The 25879-nt window shown below is 45.7% G+C and overlaps 1 protein-coding gene across 2 annotated transcripts in view; it reads right to left on the bottom strand.

The window, feature by feature from the left end:
• Window positions 1–15009: 15009 nt before the first annotated feature.
• Window positions 15010–25879, bottom strand: part of CD82 (CD82 molecule) — a 79213-nt gene continuing 68343 nt past the window's right edge. For both annotated transcript variants that reach the window (XM_021009729.2, XM_078148479.1), the window contains exons 6-9: window positions 23157–23264; window positions 18594–18797; window positions 18364–18447; window positions 15010–16330 (exon numbers count right to left, since the gene is read on the bottom strand). In XM_021009729.2, the coding sequence (XP_020865388.1) occupies window positions 16253–16330; window positions 18364–18447; window positions 18594–18797; window positions 23157–23264 (474 nt within the window). In that variant the 3' untranslated portion in view covers window positions 15010–16252. The remainder of the gene's footprint in view (window positions 16331–18363; window positions 18448–18593; window positions 18798–23156; window positions 23265–25879) is intronic.

Below are 25879 nucleotides of genomic sequence, written 5' to 3'. Positions count from 1 at the left end.
GGGAAGAGAGGGAGGTAAGTACTACCAGGATGACAATGACCAAGACTAGAGGAGCAGGTGAAGCTTCTTTGGCAAAGGCATGTTTCATAGCAATGAAGACCATCAGGACTGAGAGGAGCCTTAGAACAGAGAACATGAGAGCCAGAAGGGACCTTGGAACATAGAGCGCAGAACAACCAACCCAGAAGGGACCTTAGAACATAGAGCATAGAATGTCAGAGCCAGAAGGCACCTTGGAACATAGAGGGCAGAACAACAAACCCAGAAGGAACCTTAGAACACAAAGCATAGAATGTCAGAGCCAGAAGGGACCTTAGAACATAGCACATAGAACAATGAACCCAGAAGGGACCTTGGATCATGGAAACATAGAATGTCAGAGCCAGAAGGACCTTGGAACATAGATAGAACAACAAACCCAGAAGGGACCTTAGAACACAAAGCATAGAATGTCAGAGCCAGAAGGGACCTTAGAACATAGCACATAGAACAACGAACCCAGAAGGGACCTTGGATCATGGAAACATAGAATGTCAGAGCCAGAAGGGACCTTAGAACGTAGCACATAGAACAACAAACCCAGAAGGGACCTTGGATCATGGAAACATAGAATGTCAGAGCCAGAAGGGACCTTAGAACGTAGCACATAGAACAACAGACCCAGAAAGGACCTTGGATCATGGAAACATAGAATGTCAGAGCCGGAAGGGAACTTAGAACATAGCACATAGAGCAACGAACCCAGAAGGGACCTTGGATCATGGAAACAGAATGTCAGAGCCAGAAGGGACCTTAGAATGTAGCACATAGAACAACAAACCCAGAAGGGACCTTGGATCATGGAAACATAGAATGTCAGAGCCAGAAGGGACCTTAGAACATAGCACATAGAACATCAAAACCAGAAGGGACCTTAGAACATAGCACATAGAACATCAAAACCAGAAGAGACCTTAGAACATGGAACATAGAACGTCAGAGTCAGAAGGGACCTTAAAACCTAGAACATGGAATATCAGAGCTGAGAGGAACCTGAGACCATAAAATTTTGAAGCTGGAAGAAGCCTTAAGAGACATTTAGTCTGCCCTGAAGCCCAGAGTGGGAAGGACTTTTCCAAGATCACAGGGCTAGCTAGGGGCAGAGCCTGGACAAGTCTTTTGCCGGCTAGTCTTTTAGCATGATTAAGCGTTTCATGTGTATGCATCAGGGCTCCCAAAGGTGACAGCTCTTGAGAAGAGGGACCATGTCTTCTTTTTGGTGTGTCGTCTGCCCTTCCCCCTTCCCCACCCCCCCAAATGCTGCTTCACAGAAGGCAAAAAGGTGTTGATTTGCTTTGAGTCATAGTTGGTGATGGTCTGGGGTGGGGAGCGCAGCAGCTAGAGCTGAGACCTCACTTTGGGAGATGGGAAGTCTGGGTCACTGTGGGCAGGAAAGAGGACCTGAGCGATGAGTTACTCTGATCCTTTTCCTATTTGTCCCATTTCTGTGTTTTCTTCTAATGCTTCCTTCCTCAGGATATGGGGTACAAGAGGGCAGGAACCGTCTCTGCCTGGCGTGTGTATCTGCGTGTGGGTATCTTTACTTGGTTCACAGGTTTGGGTGGCTTTTCAAAGCAATTGGAAGAGAGACCAGTTGGTGCTATGAACGGAATGCTGGCGTACGAGGGAGAGGACCTAGGTTCAAATCTTTGTTCTGGCACTTACTAGCGGTGTGACCTTGAGACATTCACATCACCCTCCGTACCTCAGTATCCTTCTTTGTAAAATGAGGTGTTTGACCAGATAGCCGCTGTGTCTCTGATAGCCTGGATCTCCAATCCTATGACCCTCTGTGTCTTCGCCCCAGCTGTGCCTTTGTCTGGACCTGGGCTGGGGAACCTGTGGCCCTGAGGCCCTTTGGCCCTCTAGGTCCTCAAGTGTGGCCCTTTGACCAAATCCAAACTTTACAGAGCAAATCCCCTTAATACAAGGTTTTTTTCCTGTAAAACTTAGACTCCATCAAAAGGCCGCTCCTGAGGACCTAGAAGGCCACAAGTGGTCTCCAGGCTGCAGGTTCTCCACCCCTGTTCTAGACTGTTCCCTCCTTACCACCACATCCTGGAACCCCCGCTTTCCCTCAAGGCCCAGATGAAGCACCATCTTCTTCCTGAAGTCTTTCTGGATTCCTCCTCTTCCTCCCTCAGCTGCTGGCCCCTTCCTTCACGAGTCACCTTATATCTATCTTGCAATGTCTGTACATGTTATCACCCCCTCCCCAGCCAGACTGTGAATCCCACAACAGCAGGGAGCATTTCATTTGCTCTTTTTGCCTGTGTGCCTGGCTATACAGCAGGAGCTTAATAAATGCACACTAACTGGTAATTGCTCTCATTTACATAGAGCATTAAGGCTCACGAAGTGCTCTCCTTGAAATGACTCTCTAAGGTAGGTAGCTCACGCATCATCATCACCATCTTACAGAGGAAGAAACGGAGGCTCAGCCCGTGGTCCCCCAGGTAAAGCTACTCAGCTGCAGAAAACCAGAAAAAACTCTTCAGCAAAGTCGTGGAAGAATTATCCCACTGAGTCAAGCTGCCGCCAGGAATGGTTGTTCTTTCCCTTGCCCTGGAAGCTCTGACAGTCGCTTTCTTTGCCCATCAGCTCAAGGCATTCAGCCAGGCCGTGCTTGTGTGGGAGGCAGTGGTGATGCAGAGAGCCTCACAGACAAGGACAAAGGGTTTGGCACCCTGGGCTTCATTCCTTCTGGGTCTGTTTCCCTCCGTGGAGGCCACACAGGAAGCGGAACTGTAACTAGGAATTTTTGTGTTCAAGGCAGATGCCCCCAAGCAAGCAGCTGGGAGCACATTCTCACTGGAGGGAGGGGGAGACACTGCTGGGGGGTGAGGGCAGGGGGGCAGAGTTGTAAGTAAGAGCTTCCCCCACATTGCCACCTGGTAGTGTTCTATTTTATCTAATTATTCTTGCTAACTGCTAGCTAAATTTATTGTTTTTGTATTGCCAAGGGACTGCAAGTGTTATCAGTACCCTTTGAATTTGATGCCCTGGGACCAATGCCAATTGCCCTACCCTAGTTAAACCTCTCACTGAGAGTAAGTTGGCCATTGTCAGCAGTTTTCTTTCTATATCAGTACTCACTGGTGATGAGGGAGTCACTTTCCATTCTGCCACATGTCCATTCTTATTTGGGCTTTTTGCAGCTTAAAACAGGAGCTGCCATGGAGCTGCCACAGATCCTCTGTGAGACTATACTTTGGGCGTCTCTTCAGGAAGGGATCCCAAAGAGGTAGCCATGGGATCATCAGTGGAGACATGGAATGGATCTCAGGTTCCATCTAGCACCACTCCCTCATTTGTCAGATGAGGGAACTGAGGCTGACTTGCCTTGGTCACACAGTCAATTAGTTTGAAGCAGGATTTTAATAATAATCATTATTAATAATATAAAAATTCTAGCATTATAATAATATTACAGCTATTATAATGCTAGTATAAAAATTATAATCATATAACTGTTATAATACCATTGTAACAATTGTAATCATATAACTATTATAACAATTATATTATAATAATTATAATATTATAATACTAATATAACAACTATAATATAATATTATTATAGCTTTCACATAGCGCTTAGGGTTTACAAAGCATTTTAAAATATCTCATTTTATTCTTTTTTTTTTGTGAGGCAATTAAGTGACTTCCCCAGGGTCACACAGCTAGTGAGTGTTATGTGTCTGAGGCCGGATTTGAACTCAGGTCCTCCTGACTGCAGGGCCGGTACTCTATCCACTGCGCCACCTCACTGCCCCATCTCAGTTTATTCTTACCATAATCCCGGGACATAGGTACTATTATTATCCCTATTTTGCAGATGAGGAAACTGAGGCACCAAGAGGTTAAGTGACTTGCCCAAGGTGACACAGTTTGTAAATGTCTAAAACTAGATCTGAACTCAGGGCTTCCAGCCCCACACTCTATCCTTTGTGCCATCTTGCTGCCTGAACTAGATCTTTGCTTAGGTAGAACTCGTCTCTTCCTAACTCTAAAGCTAGCACCTTAGGTATAGTCTTCTAGACACCATAAAGTTCAGCTCCCCATCCTCTGGTCACTCTTCAAAATCTTTCCATCTTCTCCAAGAGTGCTGCTGTAGTTGGCAGGAATGCCTCCTTTTACCACCAGTCAGCTCTGAGCAAAAGGACTCAGGTCCTCCAGACCTCTCTAAGTCACCAGATCTCCTCCAAACCTAGGCTCATTTATCTCAAGAGAGAAACCCATTCACCTACGACCAGGAAAGAATGAACACAGAGGAAGAAGCCCCAAGCCCAGGCTCAGGCTGGTCCAGGAAGAATGTGAGCTTTAACTGCCATGTGCCCATGATTTGGCCGGGCTGGGAAACAGAACAAGCCAATTGCTTGGTCAGAGCTGTAGAACGACTTGCGTCTTTGTACGTATTCCAGGTCTGTGATTCCTGGGGGTTTTCTACTTACACTGGGCAGGTGTTCGAATGAATGAATGAATGAAGCATTTATTAAGAGCACCGTGCTGAGCACTGGAGAGACAAACAGAAAAGCAGGATGATCCCTGCTCTCAAGGACCACACGTTCTAATTGGGTGGTGGGGGGTGGGGCACAACACACATGGATGATTTCAGCTGCGAGTCAGATGAAAAAGTCTCGTGGTCTTTGGTTATAGCAGCAAAGCAGATGATAATGCCTCTTTAATGTCAGTTAAGAAAGTTCGTATTGGGCTGATCTCCACTGTCTGTATTTGATCTAAATCCTGCAAGCTTGTGGATGCTCAGAGAGTTGGGTGTGAGCCAGGAGCAGGCATCGTATGTGTGGGGAGGCTGTTTAGGGCTGGATGGGAGGGGGCCGACCTCTGACCAGGGCCACCCTGGGGAAGGAAGCCAGTGGCAGCCCCTCCCTCTGTTCCACTGATCCTAACATTTGTTTCCTCCTCCCCATCAGGGGACCAGAGGCTCTCCTGGCCCTGGGCAACAGTGGTTGTCTGTGAACTAGCTACCTGCCTGCCTCTCATCCTGGAGAAGAGGAAGTGGGGTTGATATCACTTATGAGCCCTTAACACCTGCGGCTCAGCCTTCTGCCCACCCAGCTGACCTCTCCCTGCTGGCTCCAGGGATGAGGAATTTCAATGGAGGACAAGCTGGGCTACGTAGTCCATAGCTATCTGGGATCGAGAGACGTGCTCACCCTCTCTTGGTGGGGCAGAGAAGAGGGGGCCAACAGAGTGTGTGTGACCCTAGCCGCTGGCCTCAGGGTGGAGACCATAATGAGTCACTTGGGACACATGGAACTGGACCCCAGAGCTACAACTGGATCCTAGAAGAGGTTGTCTGAAAGAATCAGGGGCCAGGCCTGGATTAAACTGAGAAGAGACAGTGTGGCCTAAGCCTAATTCTCTCTTCTCCCCCCATCCTAGCCCCCTCTATACATCCACTGGACTGGAATGTGATCATCTCATTATTTTAATGACAACAAGAATGATTATTATAAGTAACATTTATATAGCACTTACTATGTGTCAGGCGCTGTGCTAAGCACCTTACAATATTTATGTCATTTGATCTTCACAAAAAACATGGGAGGTAGGTGCTTTCCTTATTCCCATTTCACAGATGAGAAGACTGAGGAAGAAGTTATAGGGTCACACAGCTAGCAAATGTCTGAAGCCAGATTTGAACTCAGGTCTCCTCAACTATCGGTCCATTATTCTATTCACCGTGGCACTTAACATAGTAATTCATGTCTCCAACACCTAAAGGTTTACAAAGTGCTTTCCTCAAAACGTTTTCATGACAAATGGTACAGTGAGAAGAGTTCTTTCTCTAGGATCTGAGGACTTTGGTTCAAATCCTGGTATTGATTTTTACTACTTGGGCCTCAGTTTCCCTATCTGTAAAATGAGATGGCCTCCAAAGTTCCTTTCAGCTCTAGATCCTGGCTCCTCATGAGATAATACGAGTATTATTATCCCCATTTTGCAAATGAGACAATTGAGGGCGATATATACATATGTATGTCTGCATGTCTCTGAGTCAGATTTCAAGCTTGGGTTTTCCAACTTCAAATTCAGTGCTTTTTCCACCACTCTAGGATTAGTATCTCTCAAGTACATGGGCTACATTAAGTAGCCCAAGTTGCATCCCCTTGGAGTTGTCCAAGTATTTATGTCAGAATCATACAACTCTAGAACCCTAGGGCCACACAGGGATTCAAAGTTCATCTAGTTTGTCCCACTGCCTTCTGTAAGATAGCATAGGTTGGGTTGGTCCCTGTCTGAATCAGAATATTCGTACTCTGCTGCCCATAACTGAAAGAAGTGAAGCCTGTTAAAGGCTGGTTACATTGAAAGTAATATAATATCCCAAAATAAGGTAATGATAGGACCTCTGCACTCTGACCTAGTCAGCATCCATGTGGCATACAGTGCTCAATTCCAGACACTGCTTCACTGGACACCGACAGCTGGAGAGCAGCCAGAGGAAGACGGCCAGGATGGAGAAGGGTCTTTAGTTCATATGAAGATAAAGAGACTGGGGATGTTGAGTCTGGAGAAGACGTAGGAGTTATGGGAGAAAGGTAGAAAGCATAAAAGTTGTCTTCAAATACCAGAAAGACAGAAGAGGGATTAAATTAATTCCATTTAGATCCAGAAGGAAGAATTTGGAGTAATGAGTACAAATTGCAAAGGAACAGTGGATAGAGCTCTGGCCTAGGAGTCAGGAGGACCTGAGTTCAAATCTGGCCTCAGACACATAACGCTCACTAGCTGTGTGACCGTGGGCAAGTCACTTAACCCCATTGCCTCATTAAAAAAAAAAAAAGAGGAAAGAAATTGTAAAGGGACAAATTCTAGCTTGATGTAATGAAAAATTCCCCAAGAATTAGAGGTCTCCAAAAGTGGAATGGATAGCTTTGGGGGATAGAAGGTTCCCCCTCATTGGAGGCCTTTCAACAAATGTGAATGACCACTCATCAATTGGGATGATCTAGATGACCATTTGACCTCCTTTCCAACTCTGAAATTCTGTGATTCTTATAGGAGAGTGAACACAGAACCTCAAATCCAAAGACCAAGATTCACATCTGAGCTCATTCACAACCTGAAACCTTGGGCAAATGATTTCCTCTCTCTTGACCTTAGTTTCTCCATCACTAAAATGATTTCCCGAGGTTAGAAGAGATCAATTCTTTGGTCCTTTTCAACTCTAATTGATTCTGCAATGAGTGCTTCACAACTCCTGAGGTCTTATTTGATCCTCAGAACACCACCAAGAGATTTGTAATAACATTGCCATTTCATAGAGAAAGAAACTAAGGCAGAGAGACATAAAATGACTTGGTCACACCCATGCATCTAATAAGGATAGAAGGCAGGATTGGAACCCATGGCCGAATTCTTCATATAACACCACCCTGCCACTCTAATTGGGCTTCATGTTGGGCTTTTTCAGGAAAAAAGATAGTTTTCAATGGATTTATCTATGCTTCCTCAAAATCAATGTCTTGTAACCAACAGGAAAAATTCAAGATGTGGCTGGCTGTCCAGGATCAGCAGCATGCCTTTGCAAACATACAAAAGATCCTAGAATCTTAGGGATAGAAGGATCCCCAAAAACCATCTGGTTCAATTTGTATCTGAATAAGAATCTTCTCTGCAACAATCCTGACAGTCACCTCAGAGGTTCACACTGTTCATCTCTATCATCCAATCAAAATCCTACTAGCTATAGACTTCCTGGCCACTCCTCTTCTTCCTCATTAAGTTTGGGACATGACTCACAATCTTTCTCCCCCACTCCAACCCTCATACTAAGAGACTTCAACAGACATAGTCTCTCCTTCCACTACTCCAACCACTCTGTTTTTCAACCTCCTCAATTCCTTTGACTTGCTTCTCCATCCTTCCTCAGCCACACACAAAGATGGTCATACCCATGATGATCCTTCTGTCACCCACAAATGCAGCACCTCTGTGTTTGAGAATTCCAAAATCCAAGACAATTCCAAAGGACCCATGATGAAAAATGCTATCCACCTCCAGAGAGAGAACTGAAGAACTCTGAGGGCAGATTGAAGCACACTTTCTCCACTTTATTTTTCTCACTTTTTTTTTCGCAACATGATCAACATGGAAATATGTTTTGCATGACTTCACGTGTATAACTGATATCATATTGCTTGCCTTCTCAATGTGGGGGAAGGGCTGGAGGGTAGGCCAGAATTTAGAACTCAAAATGTAAGAGAAATGAGTGTCATTCTGCTTCACTTAATGATCTCATCAGCTCCCATGGATTTAATTATCATTTGTATGCTGATGTTTCTCAGATCTACCTATTGAACTGTAATCTTTGCTGACCTTCAATCTCACATCTCTAACTGCCTTTTAGACATATTGAACTGGATGTCCAGTAGACAGCTTAAACTCATTATGTCCAAAACAGAACTCATTACCTCTCTCCCAAATCCTGCCTGCCCTGTTACATCCTCCTCCTCGTCCCTCAGGCTCACAACCCAGGAGGCATCCTGGATTCCTCCCTATCCCTCACTCCCCATATCTAAGCTGTTGCCAAAGCCTGTTGATTTCACCTTTGAAGCATCTCTTGAATAAGCTCCCTTCTGTCCTCCGACCCTACCCCCACCCTAGTACACCTTGCCCCTAGACTACCACAATCAGCCAATGGGGGTAGGGGAGGGTGGTCTACCAGCTCAAGTCTCTTCCCACTCTAATGTTCTACAAGCACAGATTTGACGTCACCCCCCTATTCAGCAAACGTCATTGGCTCCCCATCACCTCCAGCATCAAATACCAGTCTCTCTGTTTGGCCTTCAGATCCTTTCATAACCTGGCTCCCTCCTGCCATTCCAGTCTTCTCACACCTTACTTATATCATATGCTCTTTGATTCCGTGACAATAGCTTCCTTGCTGTTCCACATACAAAACACTCCATCTCTTGACTCCAGGTATTTCCTCAGGTTATCCTCCATGCTTGGAATGTTCTCCCTCCTTATCTCTATCTACCTGGCTCCCCTGGTTTCTTTTAAGTTTCCTAACTAAAATCCCATCTTCTATGGGAAGACTTTCCCAATCTCTTTCAATTCTAGTGCATTCCTTCTCTTACTTTTTTCAACACAGCACTTTTAAAAAAAATTTCCCGCTCAATTAATTTCAAGTTATCTTGTATAGCTTGTTTTTACATATTTGTTTGCTTCTTGTCTCCCTCATTAGATTGTAAGCTCCTTAAGGGCAGGGACTGTCCTTTGCTTCTTTTTATATCCTCATAGTTTAGCACAGTGGCACATAGTAGGTGCTTAATAAATGTTTGGTTAATAGCACTTCTAGGGCTGTATCCCAAAGATATCATAAAAATGGGAAAAAGACCCACATATACAAAAACTGTTTCTGTGGTGGCAAAGAACTGGAAATTGAGAGGATGCCCATCAGTTGGGGGATGGCTGAACAAGTTGTGGTATATGAATGTAATGGAATACTGTTGTGCTATAAGAAATGATGAGCAGGCTGACTTCAGAAAAACCTGGAAAGACTTGCATGGTCTGATGCTGAGTGAAGTGAACAGAACCAAGAGAACGTTGTACACAATAACAGCCACATTGTGCTATGACTAATACTGATAGACTTAACCCTTCTCAGCAATACAAGGATCTAAGACATCTCCAAAGTCCTCATGATAGAAAATGCTATACACATCTAGAGAAAGAACTATGGAGTTTGAATGCAGATCGAAGCATACTATCTGCTCTCCTTTTCTTTTATTATTTTGTTTTGTTTCTTCTTTCTTGTGGTTCCTCCTGTTAGTTCTAATTCTTCTTTAGATCATGGCTAATGTGAAGATATTTAATAGGAATGTATATGTAGAGCTTATATCAGATTGTGCATCATGTTGGGAAGGGAGACAGGGAGGGAGAGGGAGAGGGAATGTTGAAAACTAAAAATAAATTAATGAAAAATGTAAAAATAATAAAAATAATAAATGTTTGGCTATTTTCACACACACACACACACACACACACACACAACACACACACACACACACACCTCCTCTACTTAAGACTCACTACCTCTCAAATCAACCCATTTTAGATTGTGGGCCTCTCAGGCTAAATCTAACTTCCTAAAGCTTCCAGACTTTACTCCTGCTTCCTCCCTTTGGACCCAGGTAGAACAAATCTAATTTCTCTTTCCATTTCATCCCTTCAAATACTAGAAGAGAGCTATAATGTCCCCCTTGACTCTTCTCTTTTGGCAAAGCTTACCCTTCTATTTATCATATGACATGGATTCCTATATTCTTGTCCAGATGATCTTTCTGACCTTGGCTTCACTAGCTTAGGCCCCAACCACCAGACTACTCAGATAATAACCATTGTAGCCAGCAGCTGAGCAGCAGAATCCTGAGTGTGGGACCATCTCTTCTGTGTTGGTTCTTTCCTGATATTAGGTGTATCCAACCCCAAATGAACATGTCCACGTCTTGAGGCTGCTTGTGAGTTCCATATGTTCCATGATTCTGGGCTCTTTGGTCAGAGCTGATTGGTAGCAAGGGGTAATTGCTTCCTACTCTAGATCTTGGAGCATATGTCCACCACCAAGAAGAAATACCCTAGCAGAGCTTATAAGAAGACATCTACTGAGAGGGGGACAGTGCAAAGCAGAGGTGAAATGTAAAATGCCTACTGAAACAGTCCTGAAAAATCTTCTCTGTTTAGATAAGGTTGAAATGGTGACTTTTTGGGAGAGTGTAATGGAAATTAGTGCTGCCATTTGCTTAGATTTGTTTTTAATCTGGTTTAAGATGATTTGTTCAGTGTTTTGTATTTATCATTTCCTTTGTGAGTAGGAAACAAATACCTTTCCCATATCTGATTCACATTGTGCACCAGGTACCTCCCCTTTTGAGGAAACCCTAGACATGAGCCAATATCTGAGCTTAAGTTAAATCATCCTGGGACATCAGGGTATGGACATAACAAGACAGAGTTTGAGAAAAAGGAAACTCACAATTCTTATTAGAAGCCAAGCTTCCCCAGAACTAAAACCCAGGCAGATTTTGTGTGTGTGTGGTGTGTGTGTGTATCCAGAGCAAATGGGCCACTCAGAGAAAAGGGAATAAATAGGTAGAGTGTTCTAGCCCTCTGGGTATGGCAGTGGTGATTACAGTTAGATAAAACTCATGTTTTACAAAGCTCATGCCTTCCAACTTGTGAGGGAGGCAGTGAAAGCATTCTTCTCTCCATTTTCCAGATAAGGAACTAAAAATTGCATAGAGGAAATAGTTTTTGTTAAGTCAGTTATTCAATCATTTTTCAGTTGCATCTGACTGTTTATGACCCCATTTGGGGTTTTCTTGGCAGAGATACTGGAGTGGTTTGCCATTTTCTTCTCCAGCTCATTTTACAGATGAGAAAACTGAGGCAGATAGGGTTAAGTGACTTGCCTAGGGTCACATAGCTAATAAATGTCTGAGGGTGGATTTGAACTCCAGGAAATGAGTCTTCCTGACTCCAGCCCCAATGCTTTATCCACTTAGCCCCCTAGCTGCCCTTGCTGGTAACCAGCAGAAGTAAAACTCAAAGCTAGGTCTCATGAGTACCGTACAGGGCACTTTGCTCCCTCCTCTAGCCCTCAGGAATACAGAAAAGCATGCTAGGCTATGTCTGAGTTGAGCAGGTATGAACGTAAAGTGGTAAATGAGTGTTCCTACTGTACCCACCGTCCAGCCTTCAGAAACAACATCTACTTAGCATCCAGAAAGAAGAGTGTTCCTTCCTGTAGCAAAGGGAGTTTGAGGTAAGCACAGACCCTGAATAATTCAGACGATATTCTCTGGAAGCCAGCGCACTCTCCTCTCTGGCTGTGAAGAAAATACGTTTGTAGGAAATCTTCCTGGGGGAAGGGTTTTCTATGTCCAGGCTCTGTTCCTCTGGTCCAACCAGGCTCGTCCCAGGCAGAGATCCAAGGCATGAGATCGATCTATGAAGCAGAGAGAACCCTGCCTCACTTCACTCCCCTGCAGAGTCTAGAGAGCCCCAAGTGATGAGGAATGGACCCAGGCAACATGGATGCCCCTCCCTGGCTAAATCCATTTATCAAATGAAGTTGCAGGTCAGTTTGATGACTTGGTCACAAAGTGAGGCAGATTACTTTGTCCAGGCACAAGCCAGGGACGGGAGCGTCTAAGGAGCCGACTTATCCAGTTCTGTTCTTCTCCAGCTCAGACGTGTCCTGGGGGCTGTCAGAACATCATCAGACTAGGATATTTCCATCCCTTAAGATGAGAATAAGATCCTAGAGTCATTTAGCTGACACTCTCAGATGTCGCCCAGAGAGAGAGGAAGAGACTTGGACAAGGCCAAGTGGAGCTAGAAGTAGAATCCAGGTTTTCCTGAATCCCAAATCGAGTTTTCTTTCCATTATATCAGACTAAAGGAGAGGGTGTAATGTATACCCTCTCGTGTCCAGCTTCATACTCTTCTCTCCTGATCTGCTTGCTACTTCCCTATCCTGCTATATTCAAAATCAGCATGAGTAACTCCGTTTTGCTTTTATCTGCCATTTTGTGAAAGTAAGTTTCAACTGCCCGTAAGTCATCTGATCTTGTGTGTGTGTGTGTGTGTGTGTGTGTGTGTGTGTGTGTGTGTGTGTGTGTGTGAGGCAATTGGGGTTAAACCCAAGCTAATTAAGTAACAAGCGTCTGAGGCCAGATTTGAACTCAGCTCCTTCTGATTCCAAGGCCAGAGCTCTGTCTACTGTGCCACCTAGCTTCCCCAAGTCATCTGGTCTTAAATTACAAGATTGCTTCCCCCTCCCAAAAGTCACCCGATTTAGGGAATATCACAAAACTAACCCCTCTCCCTCTATCTTCAGGGTCTCCCAACCCCCCCATCCCCCCCACACACAGTGAGACCAGATGTCTCAATATAAGCCTGTGTTTCCTGTTTTCCAGTCACTCCAAACCGTATATTAACTGTGAGAAACCAAGATTCTTGGGTGCAGTTTGTTTTGCAACCGTATGCATTGCCAAATAAATCATTTGTCTGGATGAAACTCAGTTTCTTCCCTGCCTCCTCCCCTACAAACACCATCCTACCCCGTCCACCTCTTGTTCAATCCCCAAACCTCCTCCACTCTCCACTGTTAGCAATATCCCAACTCTACTAGGAAGCCAGTCATTTCATGGCTAAGCTGAGCAGAAGAGTTGTTGTTATTTTAACACCATCATGAGATCACATTTCATAAGAGGAAAAAAATTATTCATATCTTTTGTTCTTATATCACCTTCATTTCCAGATAGAGGTTGTCCCAATAGCTTCAAAACACACTAAGACTTTTAGGACACCCTATATAGCCTTACTCCTCCCCTACCCAGAGAGCCATCCTCCAAAGATAATGAAAAGGGGCAAGTGGGTCAGCAGTATGAACTAACAGATCAGCTGAGCTTCATAGGATATGAAATGTTTACCCATCCATCTCCCCACCTCTGCAAGGGAGATAGGGCAGTGAGTTTTTTCATCCCTTCTCTGAGAACAAGATGGGTCATCCTCATCACACAGGAGAGACCCTGTTCCTGTAGGGTTTTAAATTTTACAAAGTGCTTTTTTCAGAACAGCCTTCATGAGGTAGACAGCACAGAGTGTACTATCTCCATTTTATGGATGAGGAAACCAAGGCTGGGAGACAGCCACAATACATCTAGTGTAGCTGTTCTGGAGGAAGAATCCCCTCTTGTTGGGAGCTGTAGAATCTGGAGCTAAAAGGGACTGTGGTGGTCATGAAGTCCAAGCCCTTTATTTTACAGATGAAGAAACTAAGGAAGACAGTGACTGGCCCAGGGTCACACAGCTAGAGTCTAAGACTGGATTTGAACTCTGGTCTGCTTGACACTAGATGCAGAGCTCCACCCACTGCACCACCTAGCTGCCTCCAAGGTCACACAAGTAATAAATGGTGGTGTTAGGTATCAGACTTTGAGTCTGTCCCCCTCTCCACTGTACAACTGCCTTGGGCTATTGCTGAGGGGAGTCCTTGTTCTGGTATAGGCTGGACCACACATTGCCTGAGGCATCTTCCAGTCTAGGAATCCTATGGACACTCATCTGTTGCCCAGTGGAACCCTGACAGTTGGTGGAATATTTTCAACCTTTTGGGGCAGGGAGAGAACTTGAGCTCTGGTCTCTAATCTTCTGAGTAGCCATTAAATTCCCTGACCAATTTATGAGACAGAATTGTTCCTGATGGTCCACAAGCAACATGGAGACACTCTTACAACTCTGACAAAAGCCAGAAATCCCAGGGAGCCTAATACTAGCTCAGCCCCGATATGGTGGCTGAGGGGCCAGGTCCTCACCACTGCTGTTAGCTTTTCCATTTCAAATCCAGTCCACTTTCTTACCCCCAAGAGTATCTTCTGCCTGTATCAGAATCATGGAGTGTTTCAGCTAGAAGAGAAAGACTTAAAGAAATTAGGCCCAAAATCTTCTTCAGCTTAGGAGAAAATGGCCTGTTGTGGGGTGGGGTGGTGAGTGACTTATGCAGTGATAAAAATAGTGAGTCTCTGGCGCAGCAATTAGAATCTAGGCTTCTAGACACTCTCTAGTCCTTTGTGTCAAGCTATGGGGACCTCGCTAAGTGGCTCTCCAGATTTGCTCCCCATCTTGCCTGTCTTTCAGCAGCACCACACAGACAAGCCTTTTGGGTGCCAAGGTCCAGCCCTGATCATACAGCCCTGACCCCCATTAGGTCTGAGCCAGAAGGAATCCTAGGAATTACACCACTGGAGTGGTCCTCCATCATGTTCCAGGTAGAAGTTGGCATGCTATGATTGAATGACATGATCTCCAGGAGATCTTTGAGGTTCAAATCTCATAACCCAAGGAAGCCGGCCTCTCCTTCATTCCACCCAATCCCAGTGGCCATTGAGGATCTCCCATACCTACAGGTCAAACATCGTCATTGAGATCAGATTTGTTACAAATCTACTTTATTTCTGAGCTGTCTACTCTTTGTCTAGTTCTGAGCTTCTCAGGTCTGTACATGAGGAACTTCCCAACACCTACCTCTACCCCAAGGCACTGGGCCTCCTCTCTGGGAAGTTGCCACCTGAAAAAGGGACCTAGCTTCTTAGAGAAGGAAGCCAATTTATTTCCTGCTTCCCCAGGAAGCTACGACTTATAGAAACTTCAGGCTAATTTTGCTTTTGGGACCCAAGGTCCACCCCTCCCTCCCCATACACACATACATATATGTTCACACTCATAACCAGCCACTGCTGTCTTCCCAGGTGCCCCCTATTTGGAGCCCATAGAAGGAAGGCAGATTTCTCCCTCTCCCTCTCATTCTTGTGGCTGGGGTGCTAGATTGGTAAGACCTGTTATTCAGCAGCACCAGGTGGGTAAACCTTCTTGGCTGCCCGGCCTAGCCCTGATCACACAGCTGTGACCCCCGCTGGGTTTGTACCAGGTCTTGGCCAATGGCACATCTTCCAGCTGAGTCAGCGTAATGGTGACACTCAGGTGGTGTCAGGTGGTAACCTTAGCCTCTAGGCACTGAGCAGGGGGCCTTAAATGATAGGCTAGGACCTTAACAGTAGGGTCATATTGTAGAAAAGTTAGCCTGTCCTTCCAAGAGTCGTAAGTAAGAGAGCTGGACATGGCCCTTTGGCAGCCCCTAGCCACAAGCCCTATTTCATGGTCCCTCCAGGGAGAAGGAGGAAGGCAGTGGGACTTCAGTATAGCCTGTGGGAAGGAAAAGGGGCTGCCCATTCCTCTGAATAACCCATGCCAAACTGTGGCTGGTTAGGAGTGTGAAGGAAATAATTTCTTTGTATCAATAAGAAAATCCTGAAAGGCAGTAAGGGAGAAAGGGGACATGGGAAAGGACAAAGCTGAGAGTCAAAGGGGGATAGAGAGATAAAAGACACAGGTCGACTTTTCATCTCCATCCAGAATGGGAAGACAAAACCTTTCCAAGCGGTTGTCTAAGAGACCAGGCAGGAAGGGATCAGGCCAGGAGGAGCAAGGGGAGTTTCTTCAGACAAGGCCCATAGAAGGAGCCTGGGGTCTGGAGCCTTCGGATTTGGGGGAAGGCCACAAATGAGGAAGGGGGCTGGGATATGATTTGCTGGGAGCTTCAGGGGCTCCCAAGAAAGCAAGAATGTCCGGAGCCCTGCACAGCAGGAGGGTGGGGCAGAAGGCAGTCAGGGCCACCTCAGTACTTGGGCACCTTGCTGTAGTCTTCTGAGTGGACATGCCGGCACAGGCAGATGGACAGTATCATCCCCAGGAGCTGAAGAAACAGAAGCACAGGGTCAGACCACGTGGAGAGGTCTCAGCACCTTCGGGGGGCTCAAATCTGTCCAAATAGACTTAGAAGTCTGTGGCTGTGGTTCAGCCCATCCTTAAAACTGCAAGGATCTGCAGTCTTCACCCACACAGATTACAATCCCCTTACAGCTTAACTTTTCTTTTGGGGGGCAGCGCATGTATGCTTGGTTTTTGCTTTTTTTTGAGGGTGTTTTTTGTTTTTTTTTATATTTTTAGGCAATTGGAGTTAAGTGACTTGCCCAGGGTCACACAGCTAGTAAGTGTCAAGTGTTTGGTCTGAGGCCAGAATTGAACTCAGGTCCTCCTGACTTCAGGGCTGGTGCTCTATCCACTGCGCCACCTAGCTGCCCTGTGTGCTTGCTTAAAGGAGTCTGGCAAGAGGATCTGGAGTCAAAGGACCGGGTTTTGAATCCTACTTGTGACCCTTTCTACCAATCTGTATGACCTTAAGCAAGTCATTTCACCGGGCTTCATTTTTCTCATCTGTAAAATAAGGGGCTTGGATTCAATGACCCCTAAAGTCTCCTCCAGATCCAAATCTACGATCTCATGATCCTTTGAATTGAATTAGGAGTTTCTAGGTGTCAAAAATGTTATCAGTCACGAATAAGTGTCTACTCTATATGCCAGGCACCCTGCTAAGCGTTTAGGATACAAAGAAAGGAAAAAACAAACAAACAAAAAAAACCCCCCAAAAAACAGGCCCTGCCCTCCAGGAATTCAGAGTCAAAAATCTTCACCCTATGGTCAGCCTGATGAGAGTCTCTCCGAATGTCACCAGGCTGGTCCTCAGGCTGGTCCTTGCCATTACCAGCCCAATGCCTGAAGCTTTCCTGGCCGGCTGGGACTTAGAATAAGTCTCAGGGAAGTCCTGCTGAACATTAGAAAGACGTCACAGATTTCTTTCTAATTCAAAGTGGTTGTTTTAGGGGGAGAAGGAATGGAATTTTAGCTTTTTGTTTTCAATGTGTTTGTCTCAAGTCGGTTTTGGCATGGGCATCAGAATTTGGTTCAAATTCTCGGTTGCATCCCATCCCCCATCCTCCCTCCACCTGACTTCCTCCCATCAATACCATCCCATTCAATCATTAAACACTTTATTTTTTACAAAGCACCTTCTACCTTAGTCCACTTACTGCTCCTCACAGTAACCAAGTGAGATAGGGTGAGGCTGGGCTTATCACCCCAAAATTCACAGATGAGGAAACTGAGGCTCAAACAGACTTTCCCACGGTTTTTAGATTCATTAGTGCCAAAGCTCAGGTCTTATAAGTACCAATCAGGAGGTCTTCCCACGATGACACATTACACTTCCCCATCAGAGATGGGGATATCTAGCAGCACTTTATCCCAAGATGAATTTAGCCTGGCTGAACTGGATGATTAAGGGTTTATCCCTGGTGGGGAGTGGGGACAGTGTAGGATTTCAGGCTAGGAGGGCCTCTGGTCTGCCCTCAACTCATTTTACAGAGGAGGAAATGATGCCCAGAGAGGGGTAAGGATTTGCCCAAGGTCACCCAGCTAATCAGTAGGAGAGCTGGGATCTGAACCCTGGTCCTCTGACCCCAACATTCTTTTCTCTATTGCTGCCACATTTTTCCTGGAGAAGTGAGCTCCAGAATTTCTGCCAAGCAGGAATGTGGGAACGAGTCAGGAATATCAAGAATGGGCCAGGGCCCCAATGGCCAAGGATGCCAAGAAGAACAGTGGAGCCGGGGGAATTCAGACAGCTCGCAGACCACAGTGGCAAAAGAGAAGATTTTGGGGTCAGAGACTCAGAGCGGGAAAGAGGCTGTAGAAGCTGCATGTCTGACCCCCAGAGAAAGGAAGGGGCAGGAGCAGGTCCTATGACTCCAAAGATGTATTCTTCCCCCTGGGTCACACTAGAGAAGGCAATCCCATGGATCCCACCCCCCCCACACTTCCTCCTTCTACCACCCACCACACTGTCTCAGCTGGGCATTCCTGGAGGAGGAGGGGGCAAGAGAACCCTACCTCAATGACAGCCACTCCAATGCAGATTCCGAGAATGATGCCGAGATTGTCCCACAGCCATTTCTGCACTCTGTCCTTGCAACCCTGCACAGTAAAAATGCAGCTGCACCGAAGAGGATGAGGAAGAGGAAGGGGAGGGGAAGACCCGGCCCCTTAGAAAGGTTCAATCCCTCCCACTATTTGAGGGGAGGCTCCCGGGGGCGCCATTCTCACTCAAACCCTTTACCCACATTGGTGTAAACAGGCCATTTCTCAGGATCGTTGACCTGGGTATCATTGGAGAGCGTGCAGAAGCCATTCCTAATCAAGTCCTCCTCATTTACATCAAATAAGGAAGCGTTGCTGCAGGAACAAGGGTAGGTGACCACCGTCCTGTTCATGAGGTTGACGTTAGCTGTCCAGTTAAGGTAGCTGGTCCAGCCACAGCACATCACCTGTCACCAACACACACAAAGAAGGAAGATGGGGAGGTTAGAGCTCCGCATTTGAGGTTTAGCTTCTCAATATACAAGGTGCATGACCTCGGGCCAGGCACTCATCCACTCAGGTCAGCACTCTCCTCTCTAGTTGTGACGTTCTCTGTTCTTACCTTCCGGTCCCTCCAAACTCTGACGTTCTATGTTCCCTTGTCCCTCTTGGCTCTAATTATAGGGACCCTTCTAGTTCTTACAGGCCTTCCCCAATCCTGAAATTCTATGCTTTAAGGTTCCTCCCAGCTGTAACACTCTGTTCTAAGATGCTGTCTATATCTGGCGTCCTATGTTCTCAAACCCTTCATAGTTCTGACATCCTGTATTCTAAGAGCTCTCTCAGTGCTGACATTGTGTTCTCCTGCTCCTCCCAGCTCTAACATTACATGTTCTAAGGTCCTTTCCAGTTCAGACATTCTCCCTTTCATAGGCCTTTCCTTCCAGTTCCACCATTCTATGTTTCTGTGAGTATGATGTCAACATCAAAGGCAGAGTCAGGACCATATCAGCCGCCTCCTCGGGGGTTCCTTTCCCAAGGAAAAGGGGGAGTTTCCTGGCTGGGCTAGGAGCCACAACCCTGCCCACTTCAGTGAGGAGCTATGGATATTTCCCTGTCTATAGGGAAACACAGTCCCCAGGGACTGACACCATGCTGGTTCATTTCATCTTGGAGGTTGGTTCAAAAACCCTTGAAGCTGGTATCAAGAAGAGTCTGGCTGGGGCAGCAGTGGCCTTAGAGCACCCTCACCAACCCAAGGAATGCTGAGCCTTGAGGACTGCATGGGGACCAGGTACCTCTGCAGCTCAGAGGTACTGTCAGATGAATCATAAAATCTAGAGCCTAGATTTTGATCTAGGGAAGGGAGCCTAGACATGATCTAGTCCAGCCTTTTCATTTTACAGGTAAGGAAACTGAGGCCCAAAAGAGACACAGTAACAGAGCCACAAACTAAGTCCAGTTCCCTGATCCTAATTCCCATTTTCTCTCTATTATATAACATTGCCTCACTCGGACCCCTAAGGCTCTGACTCTGAAATTCTTTGGGTTTGCCTTGGATCAAACAGTGAGCACTCAGTTCCCCTTACTCTGCCTCCTTCCCGTCTCTTACCAGGCTAAGAACTACAGCCAGTTTCCCTAGGAGGGAGGATTTTCCAACACTGGAAAGAATCCCTGGTGATGGAGAAGGCACAGGTCTTATAAACAAGGAGCTAAGCCGAGAAACTTGTGCCTAAACTCAGACATTTTTTTTTAAATTTTTTTAGGCATTTGGGATTAAGTGACTTGCCCAGGGTCACACAGCTAGTAAGTGTCAAGTGTTTGGTCTGAGGCCGGACTTGAACTCAGGTCCTCCTGACTTCAGGGCCGGTTCTCTATCCACTGTGCCACCTAGCTGCCCCAAGATGTGTGTCTTTTAAAGCATCCCCATATATCACTAGTCTTTTTAGCTGACATCACATTGATATGGGGCAACTAGGTGGCACAGTGAATAGAGTGCCAAGCCTGGAGTCAGAAGGACTCATCTACCTGAATTCAAATCTGGCCTCAGACACCTAGCTGTCCCTAAACTCTGACATTTCAGAGACACCAGCAGGGCTAACTGCCTCAGCTGCTCCTCTGTGAAATGGGCATGATGCCTGGCCTACAGCAAGCACTTACTAAATGTTTTCTCATTCATTCTTTTATCATAATATTTACAGGTGTTTTATACTTGCCATTAAAACAGTTGGAAGAAAAGTTATTTAAAGAACTAAAAAATGATAAGCTATTATTACTTCTTTGTCCTTAACTTTTCTTTTAAAGGAATTTAATATAATTGGCATGCCTAGATTTCAAGCAAACCTGATATCTGAACAACCAAGCTGATTCTTAAAAATGCAAATTTAGATGTGATTATTGCCTTGACAAGATTTCAGCATGTAAATTCCCTTATACATCCAGGTCCTCTAATACCTTTAAGGGAATGAATGACCAAATGCATGAAATGAGTGAATGAATGAATGAAGTAAGTGAAAGAATACCCCCCAAAAAAACCCCATTATGTGAAGGAATGAATAAATGAATGAAATAAATGAGGGAATGGATGAATGGATGGATGGATGAATTAATGAAAAATCATTTGTTAAGCACTTAGCATATGCGAAGTACTGAGGATATGAGTCCTTGCTCTCATTTTTACATTTTTATATGGGAAGAAAATGTATATAGGAGAGCAATGACCAGGGAAGAATGTTTTGGAGAAGGAAATCAAAGAGCATGGTGATTGGAGTAAGAGGGTGATTAATGAAGATGCCCATGTCAGCAATGATAGTGTTGATTTAGTCTGTTTACATACAGCTTTTTGGGAAGCCAAGAGATTGTAAGCTGAACTTGGAGTTAATTAGATTTGATCCTTATTAACATGTGCAAGTCAATGAATTTCTCTGAGCCTCTGTTTCCTCATCTGTAAAATGGGGATAATGACCTCTGTAGCACTGACCTCACGCACAGGGTCATTGTGAGCATCAAATTAGCGCTTTGCAAACTTAAATACCATTTCAGGAACAAACTGTACAATTCTTGAATCCTGTGCTGCTCCCTAAATATTCCAACAGTCCGGGAGTAGAATGGTCTGCTTCAGGTGGTAGTGAGCTCCCCATCACTTGAAGATTTCAGGCAAAAGCTGGATAATCGCTTCTCGAGGATGCTATGTGTAATAAAGGGGATTTGTGCTTCCTGTAAGGATGGACTCCATGGTCCCTTACAAATCTGGGTTTCTAAGTCAGGTTTAAGTGACAACTAACTCCTATGAACTGGTCCCTATTCTGCTGCTAATTCACTGGGTGACCTTGGACAAACTCACCTCCTTCTCTGGGCATCAGTTTCATCATCTGTAAAGCTAAGAGAACTGGACTACAAGGTCCCTAAAATCAGTCAGCTGTTAAATTCTCTGAATCAGACATTCCAATACCCACTGAGGTGTGTGCATTAGCTCCTGGGGCCAGCAGGGGGAGCCCTAAGGCTGTTAAATGTGGTCCAGGCTCCCAGTCTCCCCCAAAGCCACAGAAAGAATTTACAGCTGCTTCCCTCCAGATTTGGAGCTGGGAGGGAACTGAGAGATCGTTTAACCCAAACTTCTCGTTTTAGATGAGAAAACAGAGACCCAGAGTAATGAACTGTGGCACCACGGAAAAATCATTAGCAGGAGTCAGAGGATGGGGCAACGCCTGCCTCCCACATTCACTGCCTACACAGCCTGGGACAAATTACTAAATTCTCTGCCCTTAGGGTCCTTCATCTGTAAAATGAGGGGGGCTAAATAAGGGGGCCTGTTTCCTCATCTATAAGATGAGGGCTTCCTCAATTTCCTCATCTATAGGATAAAGAAAGACCTGTTTCCTCATCTGTAAAATGAGGGGACCTCAGTTTCCTCATCTGTAAAGTAAGGGGGGTAAACCAGACAGCCTCTGAGGTCCCTTGCACTCTAGTTCTATGATCAAGGTCACAGAGAGAGGAGAGGCAGAATTCCAATTCAGGTCATCTGACTCCAATATTCCCTGCAGCACCAAATTCTAATCTGAGAGTTTTCCTTCCTAATCTGAGATAATCCTAGAATCAGATACTTAAAGCTCAACATCTTATAGCCTAACCCCATTGTTTTAATAGAGAGGACAGAGGAGGTGACTTGTCCAAGGCCACACAGATAATTATCAGCAGCAGGATGGAGATAATAACTAGTAGGAGTTTGCATTTCTAGAAAACCTTAAGATTTTCAAAGTGCTTTACAAATATCATCTCACTTAATTCTCACAACCCCCCTGTGGGGTAGTTGCTATTATTATTATTCCCATTTTTCAGCTGAGGAAACTGAGGCAGAAAGAGGTTAAGTGACATGCCCAGGGTCTCACAGTCAGTTGAGCATCTGAGTTGGATTTTCACCACCCTGCTACCAAACCCAACTTCCACTCTAGGCATCTTTTTATTATCCACTTCCTACATCATGTATTTCATTCTGCAATTGGACCTGACCCCTCATCTCACCCTCATCTCCCTCTTCTTTCCAGTCTTTGTTTCCTTTTTAAAGGGAGAGCAACATGCGTCCTTATGTTCCCATGTTGGAGACGTACAGGTTCCCAACAGTGCCCTCCAAGAACCAAGAAGACTTGCTATTCCCCATGCCAGGCTGACTGAAGATGAGGGATGGGACACCCCTGCTGAAGCCAGGGCAATCTCCTGCCATCCCCCCATTCCCCCAGCCTAAAAACAGCGGTTATCCATGACCCAAGTCCCCATATCAAAAAGGCCCAGATGCCCCAGGCCCCCTTCCCCCTCCCCTAACACTGTACCTGTGATTGTACATAATCCCAAGCATCCTGAATAGTTTTCTGTTCATGGTTCTCAGGGTCATAATTCAAAATCAGATCATTCACTATGGTGCTCACATCCTCCTTCACCTAGAGAGATGGGATAAGGGAACATGAGAGTTAGATGAACTTAAATCCAGGCCTTGCTTCAAAATTCTCCTCCTCCCTAAATGCTCATAGTGGGCACTGTAACAGACATCTCAGGAAACTTTCAGATATAGAAGGGAGAGGTATCAATGTTACAAAGAGGTGGCTCCGTCCTTTCCACACTGACAAACCAGTCACCAGGTCGGATGAGACACCCGTTCCCATCAAACTATGAATTACCTCCTCTCCCAGGAAATCTTCCCTCAGACTCCCACTTGGAATCACCTCCCCCCCTTGGGCATCATATGCCCTAAAGCTCTCAAATCTACATGAAAGGATCAATGATAGCATTGACATGAGTCCTTTCTTCAATGGGGACAGCTTCAGAATCATGGAATTAGGGCTGGGGCCCCCTCTGTGTCCACACCTTGGATATTAATAGAGAAGCTAATCTAGAATGTCAGAGTTAAAGATACCTGAAGGGTATCTAGAGTTTGAAGGAACTACAGAAGCCGTCTAGTCTGACCCATATGGAGATCCCAGAGCTCTTTCTATAATGTGCCTGAGAGGCGGACATCCTAGCGTCTCTTTGAAGAGTTCCAGGAAAGGAAAACCTGCTGCCTCCCAGGGGACCCCATTTCTTCTCTAATTGTTAGTGACTGTTTCCTGTCTCCCTCCACCTGCCACCTACTGATTCTGGTTTCTGCCCTTGAAGGCCAAACAGAACAAAGCTAGGCCCTCTTTCACAAGATAGGACTTTTTGAAAATGGTTATCATTTCCTTTCTGCATTTTCTATTCTTCAGGCTTAACATTTCCAATACCTTTAACTCATCTTCATACAGGAATTGTGGCTGTAACACCTCCTTCTCCTCTTTCTGCAGCTACAGCTGCATGATGGCCCAATGGGAGGCTGGGTCATCATGGACAATTCATCTAACCTTTCAGTATTGCAAAACTCTCTAGGACAATATATTGCCATGGAGGGAATCTCCACACCAGGAGTTCTCCATATCAAGGAAATCACAGGCCTTGGATGAAAAACAGCAAGCTATGCATAGAAAGACCTGACTGATTCCCTTTTTAGCAAATCTGATTAATAAAATTTTTTAAATGATTAAATTAGAGAGTGAATATTTCCCTTACAAAAGAATTCAACTCAGGAGGCTCTCCAAGCACATACAAAGTAGGACCTGACTCACATGCAGCTTTTCAAGAACATATCAGTATAAAGGGCAACAGGCCTGTAAGCAAATGGGTGTCATTGTGAGGCAAGCTGCAGGGAGGGAGAGAGGAAGGTTAGTGTCTCCAGAACCACAGCTTTGTTAAGAAAGCAGGCTCCCAGGGAGTTTTGGTGCCCTTCCTGTCTGAGCCCTCCTCCTGAGTACCTGGCCTGGCTTCCTCGTTTGCAGTGGAAACCGGCCCCCTGAGCATGCTGCAGAACCTCCCTGGCCCTAGACTCTGGGGGCTGGGGGTGCACCCCATGGGTCCCTTCTTCAGAAACACAAGGGGGCACAAGGAGAAACTGAGGCTCCTGGCTGGGGGATTTCAGAGCCCTGAACAGAAAAGGTGTCCACACTTTCTGGTTCTGGGACCAGGGTGCTGAAATGATGATTTCTGCTTTTCTTTCTTATGACTGTATTAAACAGTGAAAAAGTGGAGCCCAGTGGATTGGGGGCCCCTAACCCAGGCTCAGCCCACTCCCATTTCTTTAAACCCAAGAGGAAGCAGCTACAGAGAGAGTGGGTCAGTTCAGGTCAGCCTCTCATTCCTGGGCTCCTGACAAGCATGGACAGCTCCCTGCCTCCCAGACTCTCCAACTCCCCATTCCTTCATGGCCCAGTCTCAAGAATCTTTCTACATCAAAGGGGTCTCTCCCACTTCCCCTAGCAACAACTGTTGCACTAAAATAATTTTGTATTTCCTCATCTCTGTTTAAGCTTTTCATCCCAGTGATATGTCAGCCCCTTTTTCATTTTGTCTTTCTATCCCTGGCATTTAGCACCGTACTTCACTCACTGATGTAAGGATCTCCTCCAGTAAGGAACGTCCCTGACAAGAGGAATCAGCCCCTGCTCTCAAACTCAGTCTTAGAGAGGTCTGGGAGTATGGAGAGAATGCCCAAGGTCACCCAGTCAGTAGTTTGTCAGAGGCAGGACTGGAACCCAGATCCTCCTGATTCTGAGCCTGCTCCTTATCCCTTCTGCCTATCATATAGGAGGGTGCTTCTTCCCAGCAATGCACGTGGGGACCTCTACAGTAATCTCTCTTAGAGAGTCCTTCCTACTTTCTCCGTTTGATACACCTGGGCTCACCCTTCACTCTCATGGTCTAGATACCCTTCAGGCCTTGAACTCTGATGTTTTAGATTAAATTTTTTTTATACCCCAGGTGTGGGCACAGAGTAAGCCTCAACTTCCCCATTTCACAGCCCCAGGGACCCTTAAACAATACAGGGTGATGGAGGCAGAGTAGTTTCCACCAAAGACTCTACAACTGGCCATGGGCTGCAGGAGGGGAGGAGTCAAGTCTCTCTGCCACCAGCATTGGCCACCTTGGGCCACTCTAGCTCCCCCAGCATCAAGGAGCAAGGGGACCATACATAGCTGAGAATACTGCA

Source organism: Phascolarctos cinereus, unplaced genomic scaffold (assembly GCF_003287225.1).
Source record: "Phascolarctos cinereus isolate Bilbo 61053 unplaced genomic scaffold, phaCin_HiC Scaffold_9;HRSCAF=440, whole genome shotgun sequence".
NCBI classification, from domain to species: domain Eukaryota; kingdom Metazoa; phylum Chordata; class Mammalia; order Diprotodontia; family Phascolarctidae; genus Phascolarctos; species Phascolarctos cinereus.
Note: the sequence above shows the minus strand (reverse complement) of the source record. Positions and strands in the feature narration are given on the sequence as shown.